Source organism: Anopheles coustani, chromosome 2 (assembly GCF_943734705.1).
Source record: "Anopheles coustani chromosome 2, idAnoCousDA_361_x.2, whole genome shotgun sequence".
NCBI classification, from domain to species: Eukaryota; Metazoa; Arthropoda; class Insecta; order Diptera; family Culicidae; genus Anopheles; species Anopheles coustani.
Genome location: NC_071289.1, coordinates 62058819 through 62083845, shown reverse-complemented (window position 1 = coordinate 62083845; position 25027 = coordinate 62058819). Strand labels below are relative to the sequence as shown.

The 25027-nt window shown below is 42.1% G+C and overlaps 1 protein-coding gene across 1 annotated transcript in view; it reads left to right on the top strand.

Annotated features, from left to right (window-relative positions):
* The window catches only part of LOC131266840 (probable serine/threonine-protein kinase DDB_G0282963), a 71773-nt gene that overhangs the window by 26673 nt on the left and 20073 nt on the right, over window positions 1-25027 (top strand). The window contains exon 3 of the mRNA XM_058269497.1: window positions 24498-24559. Within this exon, the coding sequence (XP_058125480.1) occupies window positions 24498-24559 (62 nt within the window). The remainder of the gene's footprint in view (window positions 1-24497; window positions 24560-25027) is intronic.

Sequence of the window (25027 nt, the reverse complement as noted above, 5' to 3'; positions counted from 1 at the left end):
ACCATTTTCGGGAGGCGCCTTGGCGCCGTGGACGCGGGTTTTCGGTCTCGTTTGGTGTCACTCTAATCGGATTTTATGTTCAACCAGCACACGATCCTAAGCTTCGCGCGATCTTCAGATCGTGAATTTTACGCGAGTGGAGTGTGAGTTGTTTTGCATTTACAAATTTTTGTTTTGTTTTTGGGTCAGAACAGCGTATTTTATAGATGATGTGAGTGAAAGTGGGTTAAAATGTAGTTCATCCCTCGAAAATCCATTCCACGATTCGTCGGAATCTCCGGAGACTTAGATAAATTAACTAACCGCGCGTGCCATATCGTCGTTTCTTTTGATTGATGGAGAAACGTTTTTCGTTTGTTTTGTTTTAGATCATAATTAAGTTTTTATATTTTAGTAAGAAACATGTCGAATTTGTCGTACAAGACCATCGGATGTAATTCATGTTGATTTAACTCAATTGGACGAATCTAAACAAATGAAGAAAGTTTGTAAATTTATCAATATACTGAAATTCGAATAACCAAAGATTAAGTGAATCTTGGGGGCAAGGCTCAATTCCAATATTTTTGGCCTTTACTTAATAAAAAACTGCGGCGGGCCAAACCTCTTCAAAACTCATTTTTTATTTAATCCATTAATCTTTCCATTCCTGTAAATCATAATGGCTGGAAATATTGAAAAAGTAAAACGCTATATTCTTCTTTACTTCCTTCCTTCCTCTCCCAAGTGCTCTAAAGGTCTAAGTCCTTTTTTATTTATTTACCATCGACCCGAAATCCATTTGTCAAATGTGTAGTGCCATAAGATTTATTTGACCGATCTGTTTCGGTTTAAAATTGCCAATACGGTGTGGCGATATCGTCGTCGTGCCTTGTGCTAATTCGCGGCCGAGCGAAAAATATAAAACTGAAACCGCAGTTCAAACAGACATAAAAATAAATTACTTCATTATAGCCAACGCATGTTTTTTTTACGCCGACCAGCCCAAGAAGAGTGGCCGATGAATTGATTGCCCAGTAGCCGTTGCCGGTAAGGGTGTCTCAAGACGTTGTGCCGTCGTTGAACTTTAAGAAAACACACGCATCGCGGCGTGCGGATGAATTGACCACTGCAGGAAACACGGTCTCACGGTTTGGGGAGACAAAATTTTCTCGATTTTCAACAGCTTCCAACCCACCCGTGCGCGGCGTTCAGTTTTTGGCAAGCGAAACTCAACGGCGTGAAAAATTTCAACAACAAATTTAAGCTAAAAAATTGAAAACGTCCTTCTCCAGTGGGTGTCGACATAATCCTGCGTTTGCTGTCGGGCTTCGGTCCATTTTCCTCCACCTCCTCTTCGCCCGTTTGCGTGTGGGACGAAAGAAGTGCGTTGGCTGGCCACCAACGGGTGGGTTTGGGGCAGTAATAACGTGATCTCTCTGTTCGGGGAGCAGAAAGTGGTTTTCTTTCATGGATTCACGTAACACACTTCCGACCACGCGTGGTGCGCCACCCTACGCCATGCTCCCGAGCCGTCGCCGGTCACTTGGTGCGATGTCCTTTCGGGTTGTGTGGTGGCCGCGAAAATAAAGTACCCCAAACACAACCGGGAAAGAGAAACAAAATACAACCATGGTTTATGGTCAGTTGTGTGTGTACGACGCCGAGCGGAGGTCGATGTCGACCTTCGTAAATTCGTCCATCGGAGGACGGTAGCATTCTGATGCCAAGGATTGATAAGTTATGTTACTAGTGTACGCATCTAGTATGTTTATCAAATTTTGTGGATTGTGGGTCACATTAAACTTGTTTCGATGTCCTCACTTTGATTTGTTATTTTGAATTCAATATAAAACATTTTATGTGCGTCAAGTGGCACATGAAAATTTTACTTCAAACTAATTGTTGAAAACTTTCTTACAAAATTTATTAAATTTGCAATATTTTAATTAATTCCTCCATCGTTCGTTACGTCTGAAGTGCAATGAAACATTTGCAATTTAATTATTTGATGTATGACAGTCGACAGTGGAGAATGTGTTATTATTTTCATATGTTTTTAAGTGGACGATAACGTTGAAATCGAACATTCCATGTATGACCAACAATTATAAATGTTATTTTTACATATTTCTGTGCATATATTTTCCAATGTACGTTTGCCAGTCAAAGTTTTTATTGAAAAATTATCTACTTTTTTTATGTGGCACGACATCCCCTAGTGGAACAAGGCCTCTCTCCGAAGAGAGTTTCTGTGACCGAAAGACGGTATTTTCAAGATCGGTGGTCAACCGTTCGTAATACCGGAAGGGTGCCAAGACTCGAGATTCGATCCCACAACTGCGGCGTGGTGTTTCCTCTCGGTACCGATGCGCCATAGGCAGCCCAAAAAAAAAACTTGTGCTGATATAAAATTGGTGCTGAACAGAAATATACACTGCATTTAGTTTTCAATGAATCCCATCAAACAAAAACATTTTCAAATATCATTAGTTTTCTAATCAGGTTTTTAACCATATTTGTAGCCCCTTACCGGAACGTATCAACTCACACCATTCAACCAGTTTTCATTCATGTACATCGGCCATTGCTACACTGACCACGCGTGTGGGCGTTGATAACTAAATTGTTCTCCAGCATAATATTTAGCTACAGTCCTGGTCTGGTTAAACGAACATTGTGTGAGTGAGCGTGCGAGTGTGTTGGTTTGCCGCCCACAGCCGATTTTGCAAAAAAGTATGGCCCGCGCAGGATGCTAAATTGCTCCGAATGAGTAGGCTCGCATCGCTTTCAATTTTGTTGAAAGCGAACCCCGCGACGAAGGAAAATATATGCAAATCACCTTTCCTCTCGCGACAGAAATCACGGAGGAACCGGCAAAACGGTGGTAGAAGAATAGAAAAAAATAAACATATTTCTCACAGCGAATGACATCGAACGACGACGACAACGCACCGTGCCACGGTTGAGTATGTTTACTGTGCGCGGGTGTAACGAACCTCGGCGCGTTGTTGGGGTTTGCCTTAGCCGGTCTTCCTGTGCTTTACGCAACGGAACCACCGACCCCCCAACTGCTGCCCCAGGCACAGGGCACACCATACTTACCCATAATTATGGGCCGCGGGAAGCTGAAGAATGACAGAGTGTTGGGGGTGGTGGGCAGGTTGTTACCACCTACCTAAATGGGTGAGAAATAAAATGCGACGACGTTTGCTAACCACCTCCCCCTGTCCTCCCCCGCCCCGTTACCGTTCACCATGGGTTCTTCCGACCGGGAACGGAAGTAAAGGTTGCTGTGACGCCGGGGGTAACGGAGGGAAAAAGGCGCGCGAGTTCGATTGGAGCAATAATGCTTTCGAAGTGATTGAATTATTCATCGAGATAGGTTAGAAGAGCGAACCGAACCGGCCTCTCGAACCAAAGCAACTTTTATTTTTCGGAGTGTTCTTCGGATTCGGAATGGCTGCCGTCTACTACTACTGCTACTACTACTACTACTTCTACGCTTGCCGTCGCAAGGAGAATGGAGCAGGACCCTCCTTCACGGTTCGATTGGACGAAGAGTTCATATGGCTCCGTGTCTATCTGTGGTCGCGGAATAACAAGTCGCAATAACACTTTTCGTAATGGAGTGCAATGCTGTGTCGTCGTGCGTAAGCAGTCGTCACTTCTTGTCGATTCACCGAATGGTGGAAGAGCGCACGAACTGGTATCTCTTTATTAACCCTCGAATTGATGACTTTATTTGAATCTGCTTGTGCTATTTATTTTTAGAAGTGATGTACGCGTCGAGCGTATAATTTGTAATGGATTTGGTAATAGCAATAACTAATGAAATCAATAACACAAACGAATTTTCTTTGTAACAACAAATACTTATCATAGCATTAATTGAGCTCGAAGTTTGATTCAGGACATTTCATAAATAAACTCTACACAATTATCGCATCCTAGTAAACATAACAAGAGAATAGAATAAACCAAGATCAATGGAAAAGAGGTGGGAATATTTTTGACAGTTGGTTGAAATTTTGTTTACTTCTTACTAGGATCCAGGAAAGTTGGGTAAAACTGCAAATTAGGTTCATCAACAGAGCAAGGAATTGAGGCGTTGGGAATATGTTCTGGAGGAAGACTGCGCATGATGGCGGATTCAAATCCCATGATTTCACATAGAAGAGAAGTTTCTATCCGCGAAACCATGGACACTGTGATCAAAAATTTCCAACTACGATTTTGTGAAGATCCTCCCACAAGTATGCAAGTAAGTTTTTAAACACTTTTTCAACCAACTGTCGCCAACCAATCTGCCTTTGATTTGATCTTGGAATAAAAGGATACATTTAGGGATCGTTAAAAATACTAATTAATCACGATAGTTCAATTTCAATGTCAAATTGCCAAAGTAAGATTTATAAATTTTAGATTTTTATTTGTCAAAATGTTTAACTTGGCCGTGTCACCCAAAAAGCGAAAGTCGTTGGTTTTCTGTTTTTGAAAACTAAGCAAAAAGTAGGCTGTACCCAAAGTATACATTTTAGCTATTTTTATTGCCTGCTACTACATAAGTCCACTGCTATGTTAGTGTAAAGAGCTGATGAGCATTGTTGCTGTCATCCGCTTTTTGGGTGACACGGAGCAGTCAACATGTTAATGAAGTGTAATATAAAATTAAATTTTTTATAATTTTGTTTATTGTAACTTATTCAAATGATATGTTACTAGTACGGTTACCGGAAAATGTGTTATAGCTCTCTTAGATATTGAATTGAACGAGCTCAAGCTCAACAATTGCGTATTATATACATCCATCTAGTTAGACATCGATCGAGAGCATAAAACCGATGGTTACTCAAGTTTTTCGGTGCGTCTGGTAATATTCAGCTCCATCTAACACGCTTCTGGTGTTTTATTTTCTATTCCTACCAACCCACTCCGCTTCGGCGCCGAGTTTGCAGAAGAAAAAGAACTAGAAATTGTTTCCTACTTAATTACATTTATTATAACCAAGCACACACACACTCACAAGGAGCTTCTTTGTTGCTCTCATGTTCCAGCGGTAGCATTAGCTACTTCTTTCCGTTGGCCTATTCTCGGACTTTCACGCCGTTGCGCCCTTCCCGGGCATCTGTTTTTAACTGCTGCATATGGGAGAATCACACAGGAAATAATTAATTTCCGCTCGCAGCCAATTGGACCGGGCGAGGCTGGCGATTGCTTCATACGCCCGCCGCGAGAAGCAGCAAGGTCGAGGTGCTGGGCTAGTGTTTCGGTTTTCTCTTCCACTTGGTTTGTTTGGTGCATTCTTGTTTAGTTGATCTTCAAGAGTGCAATGGTGTTCAACAATGTGTGTGTTTTTTAACAGAAGTTCAAGTACTGTTCATTGTATGTTTAAGTTAGAATGTACAGCAATTTTGTTTTGTGCAATGTTTACTTTCTTTTCTCGTTCTCACTCTCTTTAACACTAGAGAACTACCGTACCAGTAATTTTGACTGGTCAGGTACTTTTTCAATCAAATTTATTTCTTAAGGTTGAACACTTCTACCAAATGTTAATGCATGACTTTCACAAATCAAATGGAATGTTAATTTTAAAGTATTCAAAAATAAAATTTTCATTTTAATATTGAACATAAATCGCAATAAAGTTTCAAGCGCTAAAATCGCGGTAGTTCTAGTATTTAAGTGTCATGTTTTCTTAAAGCTAAATTTCTCCACCATCTAAATCGTATCGTGCTTAATGTCCACCACCAAAACCCTCTCGGAAGGCCAATCTTCATTTTACAACCATTATTTTAAGTAGAACTTCCTTTTAAAAGCCACATCACACATCAACGAGCGCAGTAGATTACGTTATCGGGAGAGGCATGAAGGGCTCGTAGGAGGGAGGAAGTAAGGCGCTGATAGGGCTGGTGCCAGAGCCCAAAACTGGAACACGGAACCCTCCGCCTCGGAACCTCCAGGGACCGGGACCGGAAGCTTATGATTGGCGTAACGGCTGCTGGTGGCTGTAAAACGAACGCGGCGGAAACGGCGAACCTGTTCTATGCTGGCAAGGGGAAAATGCCCCCGGGACCCCAACATGGAAAGGGGTTTTTCTATCACTTTTTCTCTATGTTTTTTTTTTCATTTACTGTCCCTGACCTTTTCCTCTCCGGGAGGGAACGCACGTCGTAGCTGAAAACTTCAAATTAGCTGCCGACGGTTCGGTTGGTCAGGAAATGACAGTGTGGCCTCTTTTGGGCACTTTCTTTTTGTTTTAGTCCAACCCCCCCGCCCATCGGGTGGTCCACCGAAGAGGCGGAGGAAAAACTAAAAAATCTCTGTCCACTTTTCCGGCGTCCGACTTCCGAAACTAATTTCGAAACGGGGCTCCTACTTGCTGGTGTTCAAGGGGGGAGTGTGTGTATGTATGTGCGCGCGTGATGGCCACCCGGACGGGGACCCCACGGGTGACGGTGAGGTTCGGACTCGTTTAGCATAAAGAAATATTTGGGTTTAAATTGTTACGCCTTCCCTCCCCGGGCGTTTCTGTTCCAAATTCACGGTTGACCTACGAAGCAGTGTTTTCGCTTTGGGAGGTCTCTCGATTGTGACGGGTTGTTGTGTGTGTGTGTGTTTTTTTATATATTGCCTTTATTTGCACACCGACATTCTCGGCGGGGCCAATCGGTTGCGGTTTGTATTTTTATGTTGATGGCACCTTTGCACTTGAAAGTTCATAAATGAGATTTTATTGCTTCGTGACGTTGCCCTTGGATGATGAGCGTGAAGTAGGACGATGATAGCTTTAATTTTATTTTTACCAATGATAGACTGCGTCAAAGTGGGTGGATAATCGGGGGCTTATGCAATACCAAGCAAGTGTGTTATGAAATCTGCGTTCGTGTACGCATGTGATAAAAATTTGCATATATTTATTCTCCGCTTCGTAGAGGACACTTCTGCGTATTTTTGCTTAGTTTCTTATGCAAGACATAAAACTCAAGTGGCTCAATGAACCGAATTGGCTCCATCGTCTTCCGGGCGAGTGAATAAAATTAAAATCCGTACGGCGAGCACTTAGTTTGCCGGTACAGACGGTACATTTATAGCTGCTACCACCTTTGCTCTAGCCCGGGCGACGTCTTGGAATATGGCGCTTAATAGCTCGTTGAACACGACCGGCCCAATGCTCCCACGACTTTGTTACCGCTTCAGTACTCGAGGGTAAAAAGGGCCGCTCGCATGTGCCGTTGTTTAATTCTATAAAATCCTTTAACGAACGACATGTCGCCAGCGGTCAATTTATCATAATTGTGGCGAATTGCCAGCTCCTCTTCCGCGGTGGACGTTTTTGCTTCGTTCGGTGTATCGACGCTTAAAATCTGACCGTTTCTGGTACGATCCGAGATTGCGCATGGGTTGGGTAGGCGTCCAATTCCGCACATTTGAGCACCATTGCCCGCAATCGCTCTGCCGATCGTCTGGCTTCCCTTGGGACACTAGTCTTGGACACTAGCTGTCGTTTTCTAGGTTGAAATACGGTGGTGTGCACATGCAGCATGCAACCCATCCCAACCAAGATAGGCCACCCTAGCCATCCCAGCTGCTCCAGATTCGATTCCACTTGGTTGCACCAGGAAGCAGGAACACCTTTGCGACAGTATGGACAATTAGGTGGTATTGTGTGCGTCGGTGTAATAATGTCCTGGCAGGCATAGAGAAGCAAGAAAAAACGACCCATTTGCCTCACGCAACGAAACGTGGTAGAATATTTTCCCCCTCGCTTCGCTTTAGATCAGGGGTCGGCATACATTTCCCTAAAGGGCCGGATGATTAAAAGGAAGCTGAAACCGCGGGCCGGATACCTTAAACGATGAGTGAATATTTTCAAAGTAGTAATCTTTTTAATGGAATATCATCTTTCTAAATTGTAAAGTTGTATAAAAAGTAGTAAAAGATAAAATATTTGAAATTTTAGCATTAAACTTTTTTAAACATTTTCATACTTGTTTTTGTTGAATTTTTGTTTTGGATCCCAACATATAGCAGGAACACCTCGTTGACCAATTTTAATCTTCATTTTTGGCAAGAAAACAAAACTGATAAATCTGATAAAAATTGAAATCGTTTTTTGTATGAACCACTAAAATTTTCTTACGGGCCGGATAAAATCAGTTGGCGGGCCGGACTTTGCCGACCCCTGCTTTAGATAAAGGAACGGAAGCATGGATTACATAGTCCGTTGCATAATAACGTGTGCAGACACATTGATCATGCGTTTCACTTCCTTTCTACATTCCGGTGTTTCTGTTACAGTGGGTGTCAAGTTTTCAATCACTTTGAATTAACATTTTCAGCATTTATTATGAGATTTTATTCATCGTACTGGACAATCTGTTCGTTAGCAACGAAATTAATATATTTAAATTACCTTTTTTTTTTCTTGCGGATCCTTTTCTCCAGAACATTAGTAACAGATCGGGTGATAATTGTTTGGCGTTAAATCCATATTATTTTTAGTTTGCACTAACTTTGAAACGAGTTCTGTCTATAATCGGTTTATCACCCTTAAATGGTTGTTTGTTGAAAAAAATTGTGTTTTACTATTATAGGCCAAATAAACCTGTTATTCCTGAGTTTGGAGTTAAAATTAGAATATATTTTTTACTTAGTTCCGTCTATCATTCGAGTTGATTTAAACCATTCGTTATTTAAAGTTTTAGTAAATTTTAAAGTAAATTTAATTCGAGTTGAGTTAAACCATTCGTTATTAGTTAAACCATTCGTTATTTTAAAGAAAATTTCCTGAAGCACACTGTAGCTAACTCATTTTTCACTTCTCCCTTCAATTCAATTTATATCTCCAGTGTGCCTGATTGCGTGCGTGTAAATACTTAAGTCCTCCTCCAAAGCCCTTATGGCGGTACTGTGGCAGCAGGCTCCCCTTTTGGAGGCTTTCGTTCCATGTTGGGGGGGCTAACAAGTTCTAGCGGGTTACATTGGATTTAAATTTTCCTATCAACGACAACGTTCCCGCTATCATCGCCAGGCAATCACAAGCGAGGTAGACGATTTACACTTACCCTCCCGTAAATCGCGTTAGCTTTGCCCCATTCTACGGTAGACACACGGTTCAGTTCTCCCCCATTTGCTGCATGTCACCAATTTGCCATTTTGCCGACGATCCCCTTACCCTGGCTCCCCTTGCCCCAGCCCAGGGTTGGTGAGTCGCGACAGTGTGTGCTCCACTTCAACCACTTAGCGCGGCTTATTGGATGAACGCGGCTATGTTTAAACACTCCCCATGAGGAGGAAATTAGCTGGGAAGGACGATATGTGTGTTGGTGGCGTGTCCTGCTACTGCCAGATCCCTGCTGGTTCCTGGTTGGTTGGTGTATCCCGTGCGAAAGCTTCCCGAGTAACAAAAATACGCATGTTGCACTATCAAAAGAGTGTTTTTCATGGTATCATCAGAGTACTGATGGAACCCGCGAAATATGTAGGTCGCGTGACAAAAACGGCGTGACGCGATGTTTTTTATACAATGCGCGGTGTTTTAATGGAGGCGATGTTTTCAATATTTTGTCATCACATACAAAGGAAAATTCCCGAGTCGTAATTAAATAATAAAAGAACATTTTTTATTCAAATATATTTATAAACCACGTTACAAACCGCTTATTCGCCAGGAGCCGCCTTTACTGCAAAAATCAGTCATCTCCGCACGTAACTTGCATTCCACCGTGTGAAGACACCGCGGTTGGGCTTCTGGTGCCGCTGCTGCTTGCGTTGAACTTTGGAAGAGAAAATGCATAAAAATTAGCACAGTTTTGGATTCTTTCTGATTATCATTTATCTCAAAAACGTTTACTTACCGAATATAAACGAAAACTGCCGCTCTATTACTATTTTCTTCACATTTTTGGTGAACAGCAATTTCACTCTGCAAGCGGTGGCAAAATCAAAACAACTCTGCTGACAGCAGGCAAAACTGCCCAAGGCTCATAGAGCGGTAGGTTGGTTTACTTTGGCTTGTTGACATTTGGTTCAAATTCATAATTAATTGTCAAAATAATATTTTATTATTTCTTCATTGCTTGGTAATTATGAGCAGTGTTTGAAGTGATCATTGATATCAAACTGAACACATTGATTTTATTTTGCGCAATATTTGGATCTGGTTCACTTATCTTGCTTTCAGTCACTTAAAAAAGTGTCTTTTAAGTCTCCACTACACTTCTACGACTGAAAAAAATAGCTCGATAGAAGACCCATGTTTTTGACATAATATTTTGTTTCTTTACATTATGAATCATAATGAATCATGCTATGAGAAATGTATAGCGATTGTTTTGGGTTTTTCGCATTCGCAGTAATCAATAAACAATAATTTTGACCAGCCGGACACAAAGAACATCATAGCGTTACGTTAACGATAGGTGGCTGTGCGAGAGATCGTTCTGACTCTCGCAACTGCTCAAGATAAAACAAGTGCAGTGCTAATTTTCAACCTATTAATCGAGTATATACGCTGAAGCAAGAAGTTCAAGAACTTCCTGCGAAGTTTAATTTCGCCTGAGAAGCGCGAGAGAAAGTCCCTTAATGCGTTTAACGCAGCAATGCATAGAAAATACTGGCAGTTACGAAAACTGATTTCATTGGTATTTAATATAACTCATTTTTTAAGTGCCTTCATCGTAGTCATGGTTAAGTTTTGATATGAATCAATTTTCCGATTCAACTTCAGGGTTTTTATGGTTTGAAAAGTTTAACGACATTTACCAAACCTACCCTGTTTAATGCGCCTTGGTCCGAACCTTTCCGTGTTGCAGTTCTATCTGCATGTATGGGTCCATCAGGGGTGGGATGAGGAAATTCCTCCTGATGCATCGCTTCGTCGCGGTGTTTTGTTCGCGATGTTGTGCTACCGCTTGCAAGTATAGACTCGCGGAGAGGAGCACTGGGGTAGCACTTTCATCGCCCGGGCGTTTTGTATGGAAATTGTTGCTCCTAAACTCGCCGTCGCGCAACTTTGTTCGTCGGGTTAGCCCCCCCGAGTAACAAGAATATCCATGTTGCGCTATGAAAGGGGCGTTTTTCATGGTATCATCGGGCTCCTGATGGAACCTGCGAAATATGTAGGTTGCGTGACAAAAACGACGTGACGCGATGTTTTTTATACAATGCGCGATGTTTTAATGGAGGCGATGTTTTTAATATACATATTGTCATCATATACAAAGGAAAATTCCCAAGTCGTAATTTTATATTAAACGAACATTTTTTATTCAAATATATTTAAGCACTTTACAAACCGTTTGTTCACTTGGAGCCGCAAGCTTGGGACCGCAAAAATCAGCCATCTCCTTGCACCAAACTTTAATTCCATCGATGACACCGCGGTTGAGCTTCTGGTGCCGCTGCTGCTCGCGTTGAACTTTGGAAGAGAAAATGAACAAAAATTAGCATAGTTTGGATTCTTTCTGATTATAATTCATCTCAATAACGTTTACTTACCGAATATTAACGAAAACTGCCGTTATATTACTCTTTTCTTCACATTTTTGGTGAACTGCAATTTCACTCTGCAAGCGGTGGCAAAATCAAAACAACTCTGTTGACAACAGGCAAAACTGCCCAAGGCCTATAAAGCTGTAGGTTGGGTTACTTTGGATTGTTGACATTTGGTTCAAATTCATAAATGATTGTCAAAATAATATTTTATTTTTTCTTCATCGCTTGGTAATTATGAGCAGTGTTTGAAGTGATGATTGATATAAAACTGAACACATTGATTCTTTTTGATGCTCAATATTTGAATCTGGTTCACTTATTTCACTTTCAGTCACTCAAAAAAGTGTTTTTCAATTCTCCACCACACTTCTACGAATGAAAGTAATAGCTCGGTAGAATACCCATGTTTTTGACTTAATATTTTGTTTCTTTACATTATGAATCAAGATGAATCATGGTATGAGTGATGTATAGCGATTGTTTTGGTTTTTCGCATTCGCTGTAATCAATTAAGCCGTACACAAAGAACATCATAGCGTTACGTTGTCGATAGGCGGCTGTGCGAGCGATCGTTCTTACTCTCGCAACTGCTCAAGATAAAACAAGTGCAGTGCCAATTTTCAACCTATTGATCGAGTATATTTACTGAAGCAAGAAGTTCAAGAACTTCCTGCGAAATTTGATTTCGCCTGAGATGCGCGAGAGAAAGTCCCTTACTGCGTTTAACGCAGCAATACATAGAAAGTACTGACAGTTAAGAAAACTGATTTCACTGGTATTTAATATAACTCATTTTTTAAGAGCCTTCATCGTAGCCATGGTTAAATTTTGATATGAATCAATTCTCCGATTCAACTTCAGGATTTTTATGGTTTGAAATGTTTAACGTCATTTACCAAACCTACCCTGTTTAACACGCCTTGGTCCGAACCTGTCCGTGTTGCAGTTCTATCTGCAAGTATGGGTCCATCAGGGGTGGGATGGGGAAATTCCTCCTGATGCATCGCTTCGTCGCGGTGTTTTGTTCGCGATGTTGTGCTACCGCTTGCAAGTATAGACTCGCGGAGAGGAGCACTGGGGTAGCACTTTCATCGCCCGGGCGTTTTGTATGGAAAAAGTTGCACCTAAACCCGCCGTCGCGCAACTTTGTTCGTCGGGCCCCGACGAACAAAGTTGCGCGACGGCGAGTTTAGGAGCAACAATTTCCATACAAAACGCCCGGGCGATGAAAGTGCTACCCCAGTGCTCCTCTCCGCGAGTCTATACTTGCAAGCGGTAGCACAACATCGCGAACAAAACACCGCGACGAAGCGATGCATCAGGAGGAATTTCCTCATCCCACCCCTGATGGACCCATACATGCAGATAGAACTGCAACACGGAAAGGTTCGGACCAAGGCGCATTAAACAGGGTAGGTTTGATAAATGTCGTTAAACTTTTCAAACCATAAAAACCCTGAAGTTGAATCGGAAAATTGATTCATATCAAAACTTAACCATGACTACGATGAAGGCACTTAAAAAATGAGTTATATTAAATACCAATGAAATCAGTTTTCGTAACTGCCAGTATTTTCTATGCATTGCTGCGTTAAACGCATTAAGGGACTTTCTCTCGCGCTTCTCAGGCGAAATTAAACTTCGCAGGAAGTTCTTGAACTTCTTGCTTCAGCGTATATACTCGATCAATAGGTTGAAAATTGGCACTGCACTTGTTTTATCTTGAGCAGTTGCGAGAGTCAGAACGATCTCTCGCACAGCCACCTATCGTTAACGTAACGCTATGATGTTCTTTGTGTCCGGCTGGTCGAAATTATTGTTTATTGATTACTGCGAATGCGAAAAACCCAAAACAATCGCTATACATTTCTCATAGCATGATTCATTATGATTCATAATGTAAAGAAACAAAATATTATGTCAAAAACATGGGTCTTCTATCGAGCTATTTTTTTCAGTCGTAGAAGTGTAGTGGAGACTTAAAAGACACTTTTTTAAGTGACTGAAAGCAAGATAAGTGAACCAGATCCAAATATTGCGCAAAATAAAATCAATGTGTTCAGTTTGATATCAATGATCACTTCAAACACTGCTCATAATTACCAAGCAATGAAGAAATAATAAAATATTATTTTGACAATTAATTATGAATTTGAACCAAATGTCAACAAGCCAAAGTAAACCAACCTACCGCTCTATGAGCCTTGGGCAGTTTTGCCTGCTGTCAGCAGAGTTGTTTTGATTTTGCCACCGCTTGCAGAGTGAAATTGCTGTTCACCAAAAATGTGAAGAAAATAGTAATAGAGCGGCAGTTTTCGTTTATATTCGGTAAGTAAACGTTTTTGAGATAAATGATAATCAGAAAGAATCCAAAACTGTGCTAATTTTTATGCATTTTCTCTTCCAAAGTTCAACGCAAGCAGCAGCGGCACCAGAAGCCCAACCGCGGTGTCTTCACACGGTGGAATGCAAGTTACGTGCGGAGATGACTGATTTTTGCAGTAAAGGCGGCTCCTGGCGAATAAGCGGTTTGTAACGTGGTTTATAAATATATTTGAATAAAAAATGTTCTTTTATTATTTAATTACGACTCGGGAATTTTCCTTTGTATGTGATGACAAAATATTGAAAACATCGCCTCCATTAAAACACCGCGCATTGTATAAAAAACATCGCGTCACGCCGTTTTTGTCACGCGACCTACATATTTCGCGGGTTCCATCAGTACTCTGATGATACCATGAAAAACGCTCTTTTGATAGTGCAACATGCGTATTTTTGTTACTCGGGCCTCCAGACGCGCGTGACATTTTGTCTCTTTTGTCTTCAATAGGTATATGTGTCCGGGTGGCCACCCCACACACACACACACACATACAGTGTGCCTCGATTTTGCGGTCATGCCACGCTTCGGCTCGTTGCTTGCCTGCCGCATGGAAATGGTCTAATAATTATGTAGATATGAAACCGGCAGAACACAGCACTCCCTTTACTCAGAACTTCGTCCTTCCGGTGGTTGGCGGAAGGCGTGGGGAAGGTTTGTCGAGCTGGCGTTTAAATTTCATAAAGGCGAATGAAGGTGATGAGCAAAAGAAGCTTATTAGCTAGCACGCCGGGGAAAGCCCTCCAGGGTAGCGTGGGGGCCCTCTAGACATTGAGGGAGGAGGAACTTGCGAGGGGTTTTGTTGAGCCAACATAACCGTCTAAGAGGGATTTCATTCATTTTTTTTCAACGAAGCTCAAAGTTTCATGTCTATCGCATAAGGGCAGAGAACGAACGCACCGGGGTTCGTTGAACATTAACCACGGACGAACCGGCCGGCGGGGTTATCAAATAATTTATTTACGACGAGTATTTTTCACCAGTAAGCCCCCCGGTTAATGGCCGGCGGGAAAAACGCCGAGCCAGTGCTGGCAGATTAATTTGACGCACTTTTACGTTAAAACAATGAGCGAAAACAGTACGCAATTTATTTTGCACAAACATAAAATGGATGTACCGCAGATATTAAGTTTGTACAAATAACGGTGGCGTTTTCGGTGTAAATGTAACGGAAAATTTACATCGTTTTCCATACCAGTTTCCATTCTCTAGTTACTTCTTCAAATATATTTTTGTTGAAGTTTGGGTGTCGCTTTTGCTAATATTAAACAAATTGACTGCCATTTTACAAAAAGCTTGCTTGCAAATTACAAAAAGCTTGCTTCAAAAATAGGAGCTCAATTCATGCTTGGTTTTTGAAAGCCAGTGGCTTAGCTGCAATATTTATTCAAAAATATTATATGACTGAATATTATTACAAAAACATAAAACTTTTCTTAAAATCCAAAGCTACATCTAAAACAAACATTTCAGATTTTTCTGTTCGACTAGTTCCGAGAACCAACTTGACTATCCCTAGAATGCTTTTCAGAGGTCATTTTGACCCCTATTTTTAAAACGCTATAATTTTGCCGTACTGTAACTTTTTTGTATATTTGATGACTATTTTTGGACGTTTTTGGTTTTTAATGCATTTCTTCATCATTCCGCTAGCTCGGTGAAAAGCAAAAACGGTCGGAAATAATCTTCTGAAAATATTTTTTTTATTATTCTAGCATTAATGCTTTATTTTTTATTTATTTTTGGTGTAACAACATTTTGGATGTCAAAAATGATAGCCATGGCAGTGAATTTGAAATTATTTTTTCAATGTTATTTGTATCATACTTCACATGAAATATGATTTCTTGATTGCCAAATACAGTATTTGAAAATTATATCATTGTAGCGAAATTGTGTCCAACGCTATGCCTTCTTGAGTCTCCAATGTAAACATTTTGTCAACTGTTTTGTATTTGCCTTTGTTTTGGTCTCACACTGGTAGGCAACAACGTCGTTCAGTGTGTGATCGGCAATGTGTCAAATTTGAAATGCGCTAGTTTCAACACACCACCACTCCGCCGGGTCTCAATTAGCCAACTGTTGCTATAGTTAACACACGATAACCGCAACACATCCGGAGATGGCTGTCATCCGCGAACTCCCCAAAACCTTACCTACCGCTTTCCGAACCACCGCCCAACGGCCCCAATCGGTTTCTTCTCGCAACCGTATCGAATGTTTTGTTGCCCATTAGCTCACGAATTTTCGCGCACCAGTGCCTTCCTTTGATCCATCGGCAAGGAGGAGAAAACACGCAAGAAGAAGGCGCTTACGCAAGGGACTGTGTACTGGTGGTTGGGGGGTGTGGGGGCACGCACAAGAACCACTAACTAAATCGTGCCGCCAGCAGAGTACGCACGCGGTAATAAAGGCGGCCGCTCGCTCGGCAAACTAATTAACACATTCTCATCGAACCCCAGGGCAGACCCCCGGGTGTTTGATGGTGAATTATTTGTGCGATAAGTTTGTTTTCGCACCGATTTCCCGCACCCGAAGGTTTCGAGATGCTCATCACACACCGCGATCGAATTGGTTCTACAGAAGAGGCATCAACCTTCTCCTTCCTTTCTTTGATGCGAACCCTCCCGGATCGAGGTGCGCTCGCATTAGCGAAGTACATTTATTTTCACAACGTGTGTGAGTCAGCCGGAGCAGCGAAAGAATCCTAACCAACTCATCCATCTCAATCCCATCGACCCACCACCATCTCTTGACCACCAAGAAAAACCCCACACCCACAGTCTCCCCGTTGGCAAAACTAAACATAGCCAAAGCATCGATCCGCTGGGGCAAATACGCACCAAAAGTCTTGAGCGAGGAGCTACTTACGCGCGTGCGGATATAGCGTAGTATATCGAGTAGCAAACATAACCTAATTTTGTTGCACAATTCGCCCCCAAAAGAAGATAAACAAACATATTTAGGGTAGGAAGAGGAGAGAAAAGAAAGATAGACAAGGGGTTTGCTGAAGAGATGGGGTAGGGTTTTGTTGGTGCCTTTTCCATCTCCTCTACAGCACGCTGGTAAATAGAAAGCTAATCAACTAAATATCGTTTCGATGAAGCAGCAAATTGTTCGCCGCGGGGTGCGTGCCGTCCTGAAATCTCATGCCGAAAATTTCATCTACGGCTCGAATGTCCCTTGGAGACAAGTAATGCAAGAAAATTACGAAAAAGAGGTTAAAATTAAAAGGAACAAAGACAAATTTCATCCTGAAATTGAACGAACGATGTTCTCTAGGTTGCTGTACGCGTTTATCTCTTTTATGTTGTTTCAAATGTTAAATTATTCGATTGCTAACATATAGATGTTTCAATACGTATAGAGAACATTTCAAAAGCACAGGGCATAATTTCAACCGGTAGTGACAATATTGCAATCATATAGGAGAATATGTTAGTCACCTTAGGGAAATGTGTATATCAAACGGGGAGTTTCGCAACCGGTTAGATAAAGTTGACCGGTTAGATAAACCTCACAAATCTCCTCGTTTGTTTGTAATTTGTTTGTTTACTTAGATCCGCGCCGGTATCAACTACATTCGCTACAAATGTTTTTATATTTTAGTTGAAAAAATGTTCTTTAGTGAAAAACAACGATTTTCAAAGGTTTTATTATCGATAGGAATATCATTTACTAACTAGAAACGATCAGTTTTGCGTTGGAAGTTGGAAGTTTGCTCCCCTACCTGATTGCAAAGTTCCTCGATGCGTTGCGTCATTTCGTTTTACCGCTGCGAGGTTAACGTGTTAATCACAACACACAAATTTTTGTATTTCAAAAAGAAAACCTTAGCACTAGCGCTGGAAACGCACAAAGAATTAGACCAAAACAATCGTATGACAGGTTTTACTGAATGTTGAATGGTGGATATTCGTATGCTAACTTGATCATTTGAATCCCTGAAAAATTAGTGTCATAGGATTTCACCAAGAAAATGTCGTCGTATCAAATGACATTTTTTGACGTGACGGTCAAGTGAATGAACGAAATTCGAATGTAGAGCTTCAAACAGAATGAATGTCAGCAATTGAATGTCGATGAACGTCACCGTTCTCAACACTGCTTACCACAGATTTAGTCAACTTTTCTTGCTTAGTAACGCACACAATGAAATGGCGTTAATATGAAATTCGCTTAAACAAAGTTATTTGAAGTTCTTTCGTCTATTACTTCTATCGATGGACTTCTACATCCCGACATTTTCCTATCACTCGACAAGGTGTTGTGTCAATAATCAATTAGTTGTCCGGAAAGGTGGTCATAGCACTCTCGATGACGCCTCAAAGGTCTTGTGACCTGGGCGTCAACAAATTATCGCTCACCAAGTTCTCGTATTTCTGGACGTTCACTTTTTTCTTTGTCTGTTAGACAGCGAAACAAACTGACGAAGATTTACCGGGAATGTGATGGTCCAGTTCCCAAATATTGAGGTTGTGCGAATTTCTGAAGAAGTTGCAACCGATGAGCGAATCAGAGGGCAGTGAGGGAACTCTAATGGTTATGGTCCACCATTAACCTTGTTACCGCTCAGAGACAGTTACACATTGGGTCGATATGCGGGTCGAAGGAAACTTGTTCCTGCCCATATCTGACCTTCATGGGCCGCATGCCACCGTCTAACAGTCTTTCGCGAATAGTAGAAGCCGGGTTCGATCAGTCAATGTTCGAAATCCCTCCGTTCGTCGAAGGTGTAACATGCGACATCAGCTGCACCGAAGGTGTCCAACATCGCATTCACCTCCCCATGAGGGTGTGCTCTATCGTGGAACGTCGCGTGTAGACAACATGGATAAGGTATAGGTGTATCGGTGCTCCATTGAACTCCGGAGGCGCTGGCCGGAAGAAACCGATGGAAGAACACCGCTACAACAAGGCGCTCCGATAGAGTGTGTAATGTCACCGATAAGGTAGTGGGAACCACGAAGTCGTCTCGTAGCCGGTGATCGACCGAAAGACATTATTGCGTCCACCGTGCTCCGCTTTTGGAGGACTCCAAGGTCTCCTCTCCAAGTGACTCCCAAGTCGTCCACTAAAGTCGAATGCTACCTTCTAGTCCAACGGTGTTTTTTTACATTCCAATGCCCTCATTGGCCTCTCAGATATGGTTGTAGTGAAGTTCTCTGGCCTATAACAAATAAGAGAAGTAAACAGCTGTTAGCAGTCGCCAAAGTTCCATGGCAAATATTGACGCAATTTATCGCACTTTTACTCGCACTTTTACTCGCAATTACATCCAGTGATGATTGCTCCTTCTGTGTACGGTGTATTGAATTTCTCTTTCTCTATTTTTTCCCCCTTTTAAACGTTTCGCTTACTTTGCACTTAAGAATTTCTTCATCCTAAACCGGCGCCTACTTGGGCGGCTTTGGAGCCGTTTTATTTATTCAATTTTTTTCCGCGTGCAAACATTTGCAAAACAACAACAAGCAAACGTGGTTCTAATATTGGTGGGGAATCGCTGTTCTGTCCGGCATGTTTTAATTTCGGATCGAGTAAAAAGACGGCTGCGGGAACAAGGTTGGCGTGTGGAATGTTTGTACATAGCGCGATGTTCAAACCCGATTATCTTCCCAGCGTGCTGTGCGTAGGTAAAAACGATAAAGAACACAGTTTTGCACCCGAACAACATCGAAAGCAAGTGCTTCTTTTTTTTGCCAAGCACAATAGTGAAGACCGTGAGAATTCGTTCAGCAAAGATGACGACGCTACAAACGATCATCTGCTCTCGAAGTATTGTGTAATCGATGTTTTGTGTGGGTGCTGTAGCTCACCCGGGGAGTTAGCAAGGCAATGGCGTTTATCGTCCACGTCAAGATATCGATCAGGTGGTTCCGGGATCGCAAAAAGTTGTTCAGATAACCACTGGAGGCGGTTTTTCAACATGCTAAGAGCATTGTGTTCTTTTTTTTTAACCTTTATCTATTAAAACCTGTTCTTTTGCATGTCTGATGAGGGAAATTGGGACTGCTTTACGAGTTCACTTATCTAGCCATCCATTTATTATGCTAATATTAAAAGGAGAAGAAACTTGAGCCGCTACGAATGCGAAAAGTTTCACCAAATCTCTCGCGTTCGGTAGAAATTGTTGGGACTCGAAATCGTTTCTCTTTGATACAATTCGGTCGGAACAATACATTATTTTACACCACTGCTGTAAAATGGAACCTGTTTGCCATGGCCGATTCGTTTGTTTTACGATGTTTCGAAAAGTCAAATTTCTCAACCGCTCTGAAATGACATACTATTTGAAAACCTTAAAAAAATCAACTGTACCTTTTTGTACAAGTTTCATTTTGTGTTCCGTAAATTTCTAAATCAGGAATGTTTTTTTTGGATGTTTGCTTCTACAGTTTCACGTGAAACTCTACCCAAAGCAGCGCGCAGACTAACCTAGGCTTTCCAAACCGAGCAGCGTCAACTGTTTGCTTACGTTCGTGTTTCCCGCGCAACGAGCGCAGTTTATTTGCTTTTCCCTCCCGACGTTTATCTTCACGGCTCGCGAGTAAACGATGGCCTGTGGAAAAGAAAAGAATCGTATCGGTGGCAAGGGCTTTGGCCGTGCATGCATTGCATCCGAGGAACCGAGGAGAAAGAAGGAAAAATAAACCGAATGGGCGGGGAAAAGCTTTCGTGAGGAGATAAAAAAGATGCCAACAGATGCTTCAATTTTTCCGCCTAACAACTTGGAGGACGGGGGGAAGTGAGTGCTATAGATGGTGTTAGTTAGCAGACACGTGTCCCCACGCTTCGGTGGCCATGCGGTCCGTGGTGGAGGTAGAGGCCGCAGGGAAATCCGACTGCATCCTGCCCCAGTGGCGTAACGCACGCAACTGCCTCGACCGCGCCGGAAAACGGCCTTTGAGCACCTTTATTTACGCCCCAACATCCCCTTCCCTTCTTCTTTCACTCGCTCCTCTATGTCTCTCTCTCTCCGTTCTGCCTCTTCCGCGCGCAGACGGAAGGTGTCAATGACATTCGCCTTGGTGTGCGCTGGTCTAGGCGACCGGGGGTAGGTTGGTCAGACCAAAGCCTATATTTGAGCAGCTTTTCCTACCTTTTCCTCGAAGGTTTTTTTTTTTTAATATTTCTTTCTTTTCTTTTGGCCGGCACGTTTAGTTTGTTTATCAGACCATTGCACCAGGGAGCGTCATTGCGGGAAAGAGAACAAGGCTTTCCACGTGGAAAAGGTGGGACAGCATGAGGAAGCAAACGTTAGGAGATAACCGTTGGAAAAAGCATCCTTCTCCGAACATTCCGTCGTGCAGATTCCACTAATTTCCTGTGGAGGTGTGTCCCATAGTCACCATCGGCTTTGCTGGGATCAAAAATGCCTCTTATTATTCGATGGTTTCGTCATAAAGTGATGCCCATTTTGGGAACTACCTGTGCGAACCTCGGAATGGATGCAAATCATGAACCTCACGGGGTGCATGTTATTATGTTCCAGCGTAGAAATTAAAACCTGTTGTAATGAATAATTCAAAACCAAGAGTGGTGTAGAGCGAGCTATTAATTAAAATGCAACACACTTTCCCGCTTAGGTACCTCCACTATTTGAGTCACGTTTCCGACGTTAGTTTGTTTCCAATGTACGATGTCTTCAATCACGGTACTTATTACAGTTGGCCTATTTTTATCAGGCTGATTTAATGTTTATTTATTTTTAGCAACTTTTTTTTTCATTTTGGCGAAGCACATAAAAAATGAAAAAATTGCCTGGATGCCCTAATTATTAAGTGAGTGTTAATATTACGACGTTTTCCCGACGATTTTAATGTTTTGAATAATAGTTATAACGATAAATATAATTCCTTTGAAACGCAAAAAAACTCAATATAAGTAAATTTCATCTGGTCGAAGACAACATCATTTTTAAGGACAAGCACACGAGCATTAGTTGAACTATAATAACTTTATCGTATCTTTTTTGACCTATTTTCTTTACACAAACTGTATGTATGAAAGTAAACTCACCTGTTTAAACTCTGTAAAATTCAGTTTCATGTTTGATTATTTCAAAAACATTCGTTTAATGTCTTCATTAACACCACAAATTAAATGCGGAAAATGAAAGGGATTCAACAAACTTTTTATTTGATTAATGATTTGAAATGTCCGACGTTGCACCAACGTGTATGATACAAGTGTTACATAGCCGAGAATATCATATAGTTTTATTTGTGAGAGCAAGGTTCAAATCAATATCTTACAGTGTTCTATTTTTAAATTCAAAACTTATCAGCTTCAGAGCTCTCTAGAAATGTTCCTTCTACGGGCCACTTCTTGGCGAGCAGGCCCTGCATTATCAGGCAAACTGTTTAACATATAACACTCAACGGCTGCACAGTCCACTTCCGTCATACGCCGTGGCCCGGAATGGCCACTCCAACGCATTCCTTGCGCCTCTCTTATCCACCTTGGCGTAACGATTTCTCGCCTCAAGTTGCGAACTTCGCGGCAGCTCAATTACAGGCTCGGCATCATCGCCATTGCCCTGCAATTCGTTATGCAAGCAGAACAACTGGAGCTGCACGCTAGACCCAGAAAAAGACTTTCCACCGACGCCTGCCTTCGCCTTTGTCTTCCCTCGCCGCCCCCGTTTCCGGCAACTTTCGGTCGACATTTTGTTTACATTATCCCTTGGATGCATTTCAGTTCGGTAGTTTTCTTCTTCCCTCGTGCGGTCTCTTGCGGTGCTGTAGTTCGCTGAACATACGGAGGATTTGCCCTCTTCTTTCTTAACTATTGTGTACGGCGCTCGGAGCGACCTCCGCACTCTCGAAGGCCCGAATGGTTTGTCGACAGCCGAGATGGTTCCGCTAAGACGCCTCCAAGACGGCGCGTGTCTTTAGCTTCACACCCGCTGTTTTTTCCCCTTCTTCGCTCAAACTAAACAGCATCACGTATTCGATTAACTTGCCCTTCCCCAAACGGTGCTCTGTTGTGTAGCACCTCCCCTCAAACGCACCCACCACCTCGAGGCCCATCCGCTTTCGAGAGCAGCTGTTTTGGGTGCTCTGAAGAAGCGGCCAGCAGAAAACACCGATAGTTTCCAAAACGCTTAAAAGACAGACGAGTGAAATTTGGCTTTTCCCGGGAAGGCGATGGTTTTGTTGTTGGTGAAGACAAAACTGCACTGGGAAAAATGGTTACGAAATTCGTTCGCTCATTTATCTTGATTAAGTTTTCCGCTGGTGTTTTTGGTCGCCTTTTTGTTCGAGCGAGGTTTTCCACCGTATAGTGGTGTGTTGGTCAGGAACACTTTTCCGAACACGACCGACAGCCATGCCAGTTTTATCTCAGTATTTATCTGTTTTCTTCTGCTACCTTCGATGGAGTATTGTTTTTATCTTACCGGCATTATTTAGACAACAGCTCCAAGAGGTGTGCTATCCAGCAGATTGGATTGCACAAGCAATGCCCAGGAAATAGCTGCAATTCCGAGAAATTGCATCTTTAATATAACAAATCGCCAATGGGTTTTTGTTGGATGAAAAGTTTGTCTCCGTTTAATACGATTATGGAATAAAATGGAATCGATAAAGTTTGCATGATTGCAACCCAAAAGTTCGATAGTAGTAAAGACTTCCACAGCGGATTAAATTTCACCAACCGAACTTTTCATCGTATAATTCGATTCGATTCGAAACCTCTCGATTGCGTTCTCCATTATGCGCTTGTGAAATGCATCCGTAACATCTGTACTCGATTGCTCAATAGGAAGATTTATAAACCACTTTTCAATAATTTTTCCCTCCCGAAGGCAGGCCTCCATATTAGGGCAACCCTTGGTGGCATTTCAACAAGTTGCGCCGACGATGAGGCCGATGGTGTGCGGTGAATAAATCTTTTCACTCACAAATGACTCCAAATGGCGGAGGCGGGTCCCTCCGAAAAGCGCACACATTGCGCATTTATAGCATCGCCTTGTGACTCTCTCTCTCTTATTTTCTTATGTCGCTGCTGACAGTTTGGGGTTTACGGTAGGAGGAATCAAGCAGTGGGCATCAATAGCAGTCCGTTGTTGCTGCTGTGCAGTAGTATTTTACGAGGGAGAGGTACTTTGTAGTCGTACATAATTTAAGCTGGGTAGTTTTGTTTTTCTTTCTTACAATCAAGAGAACTTCTTTGTACAAACGAAGCGATGCGATGCCGGCTCTCGTCCGTCTGTCCAACTTCCATCCGATGACGTTTCGTCATCCAGCATCGAACAAACGAGCGCTGGCAGCAGCATATGCCTGTGTTCTGGTGTCTGTCTATCGTCCGCCTTGCCTTCTTTTAGAACCATTTGCATGAAAAGCGGTTTGTCGTTGCTTCTCGTGTGCTGGCTCGTCACAGCAAAGCCCCTCAGCTCGGGGATGACTGATGACTAGTGGCCGTTCGGTCATCATACACGACTCAACGAAACGAACGAAACATTAACACCATCACTAGCGCGCCTGGATTCAAACAAGCCAGCATAAGCTGCATACAATAAACAACTTCACGGGCAACATGCAAAAGATTTGTTCTGCTGTGATAAAGAAATCCTGTCGTTTTTCTCCTTGACTAATGAAAATATGTCATTGTTTTATTTCCCCTTTCTTTGCAGAACTCGAGCCCACTGTGGGAGGACTTCATCGCCAAAGCAACAAAGCTACACGCTTGTTTAAGGTAGGTTTGCCCTTTTTGTTTTGTTCTGTTTGTGTACACTTTTTCATTTGCTTATTACATGCCCGCTGGTCTTGTTTTGTGTTTGTGTGACATCGCTTTTGTGCTGGTAATGCTTTTCTCTAATTTGAAGCATAATTTATGATGCCTTGTTTGATCGATAGATTCAAGTGGAGTACCAACTGGGAAGGAAATTGGTAGTAAATCTTCCGATTTGATTGTGCGCCAAAACTTTGTCGTTCAAATTATGTTAACCATCGATTCGGTTCTGCGATGCACAAACAACATGCTCCGTCACGTAATGTTTCACGAGGCTCCCACGGGGAAGATAAAAAAGGAGAAATAATTGTCTTATGATGTAATCGACTATCATCCCACCAAACAACATAAAGCGTACTTGGATTGGCGAATTTTATATTTTAGCCGGAAAGAGATAGCCAACTAATTAACAGCTTGACGGTTGATTTAAAA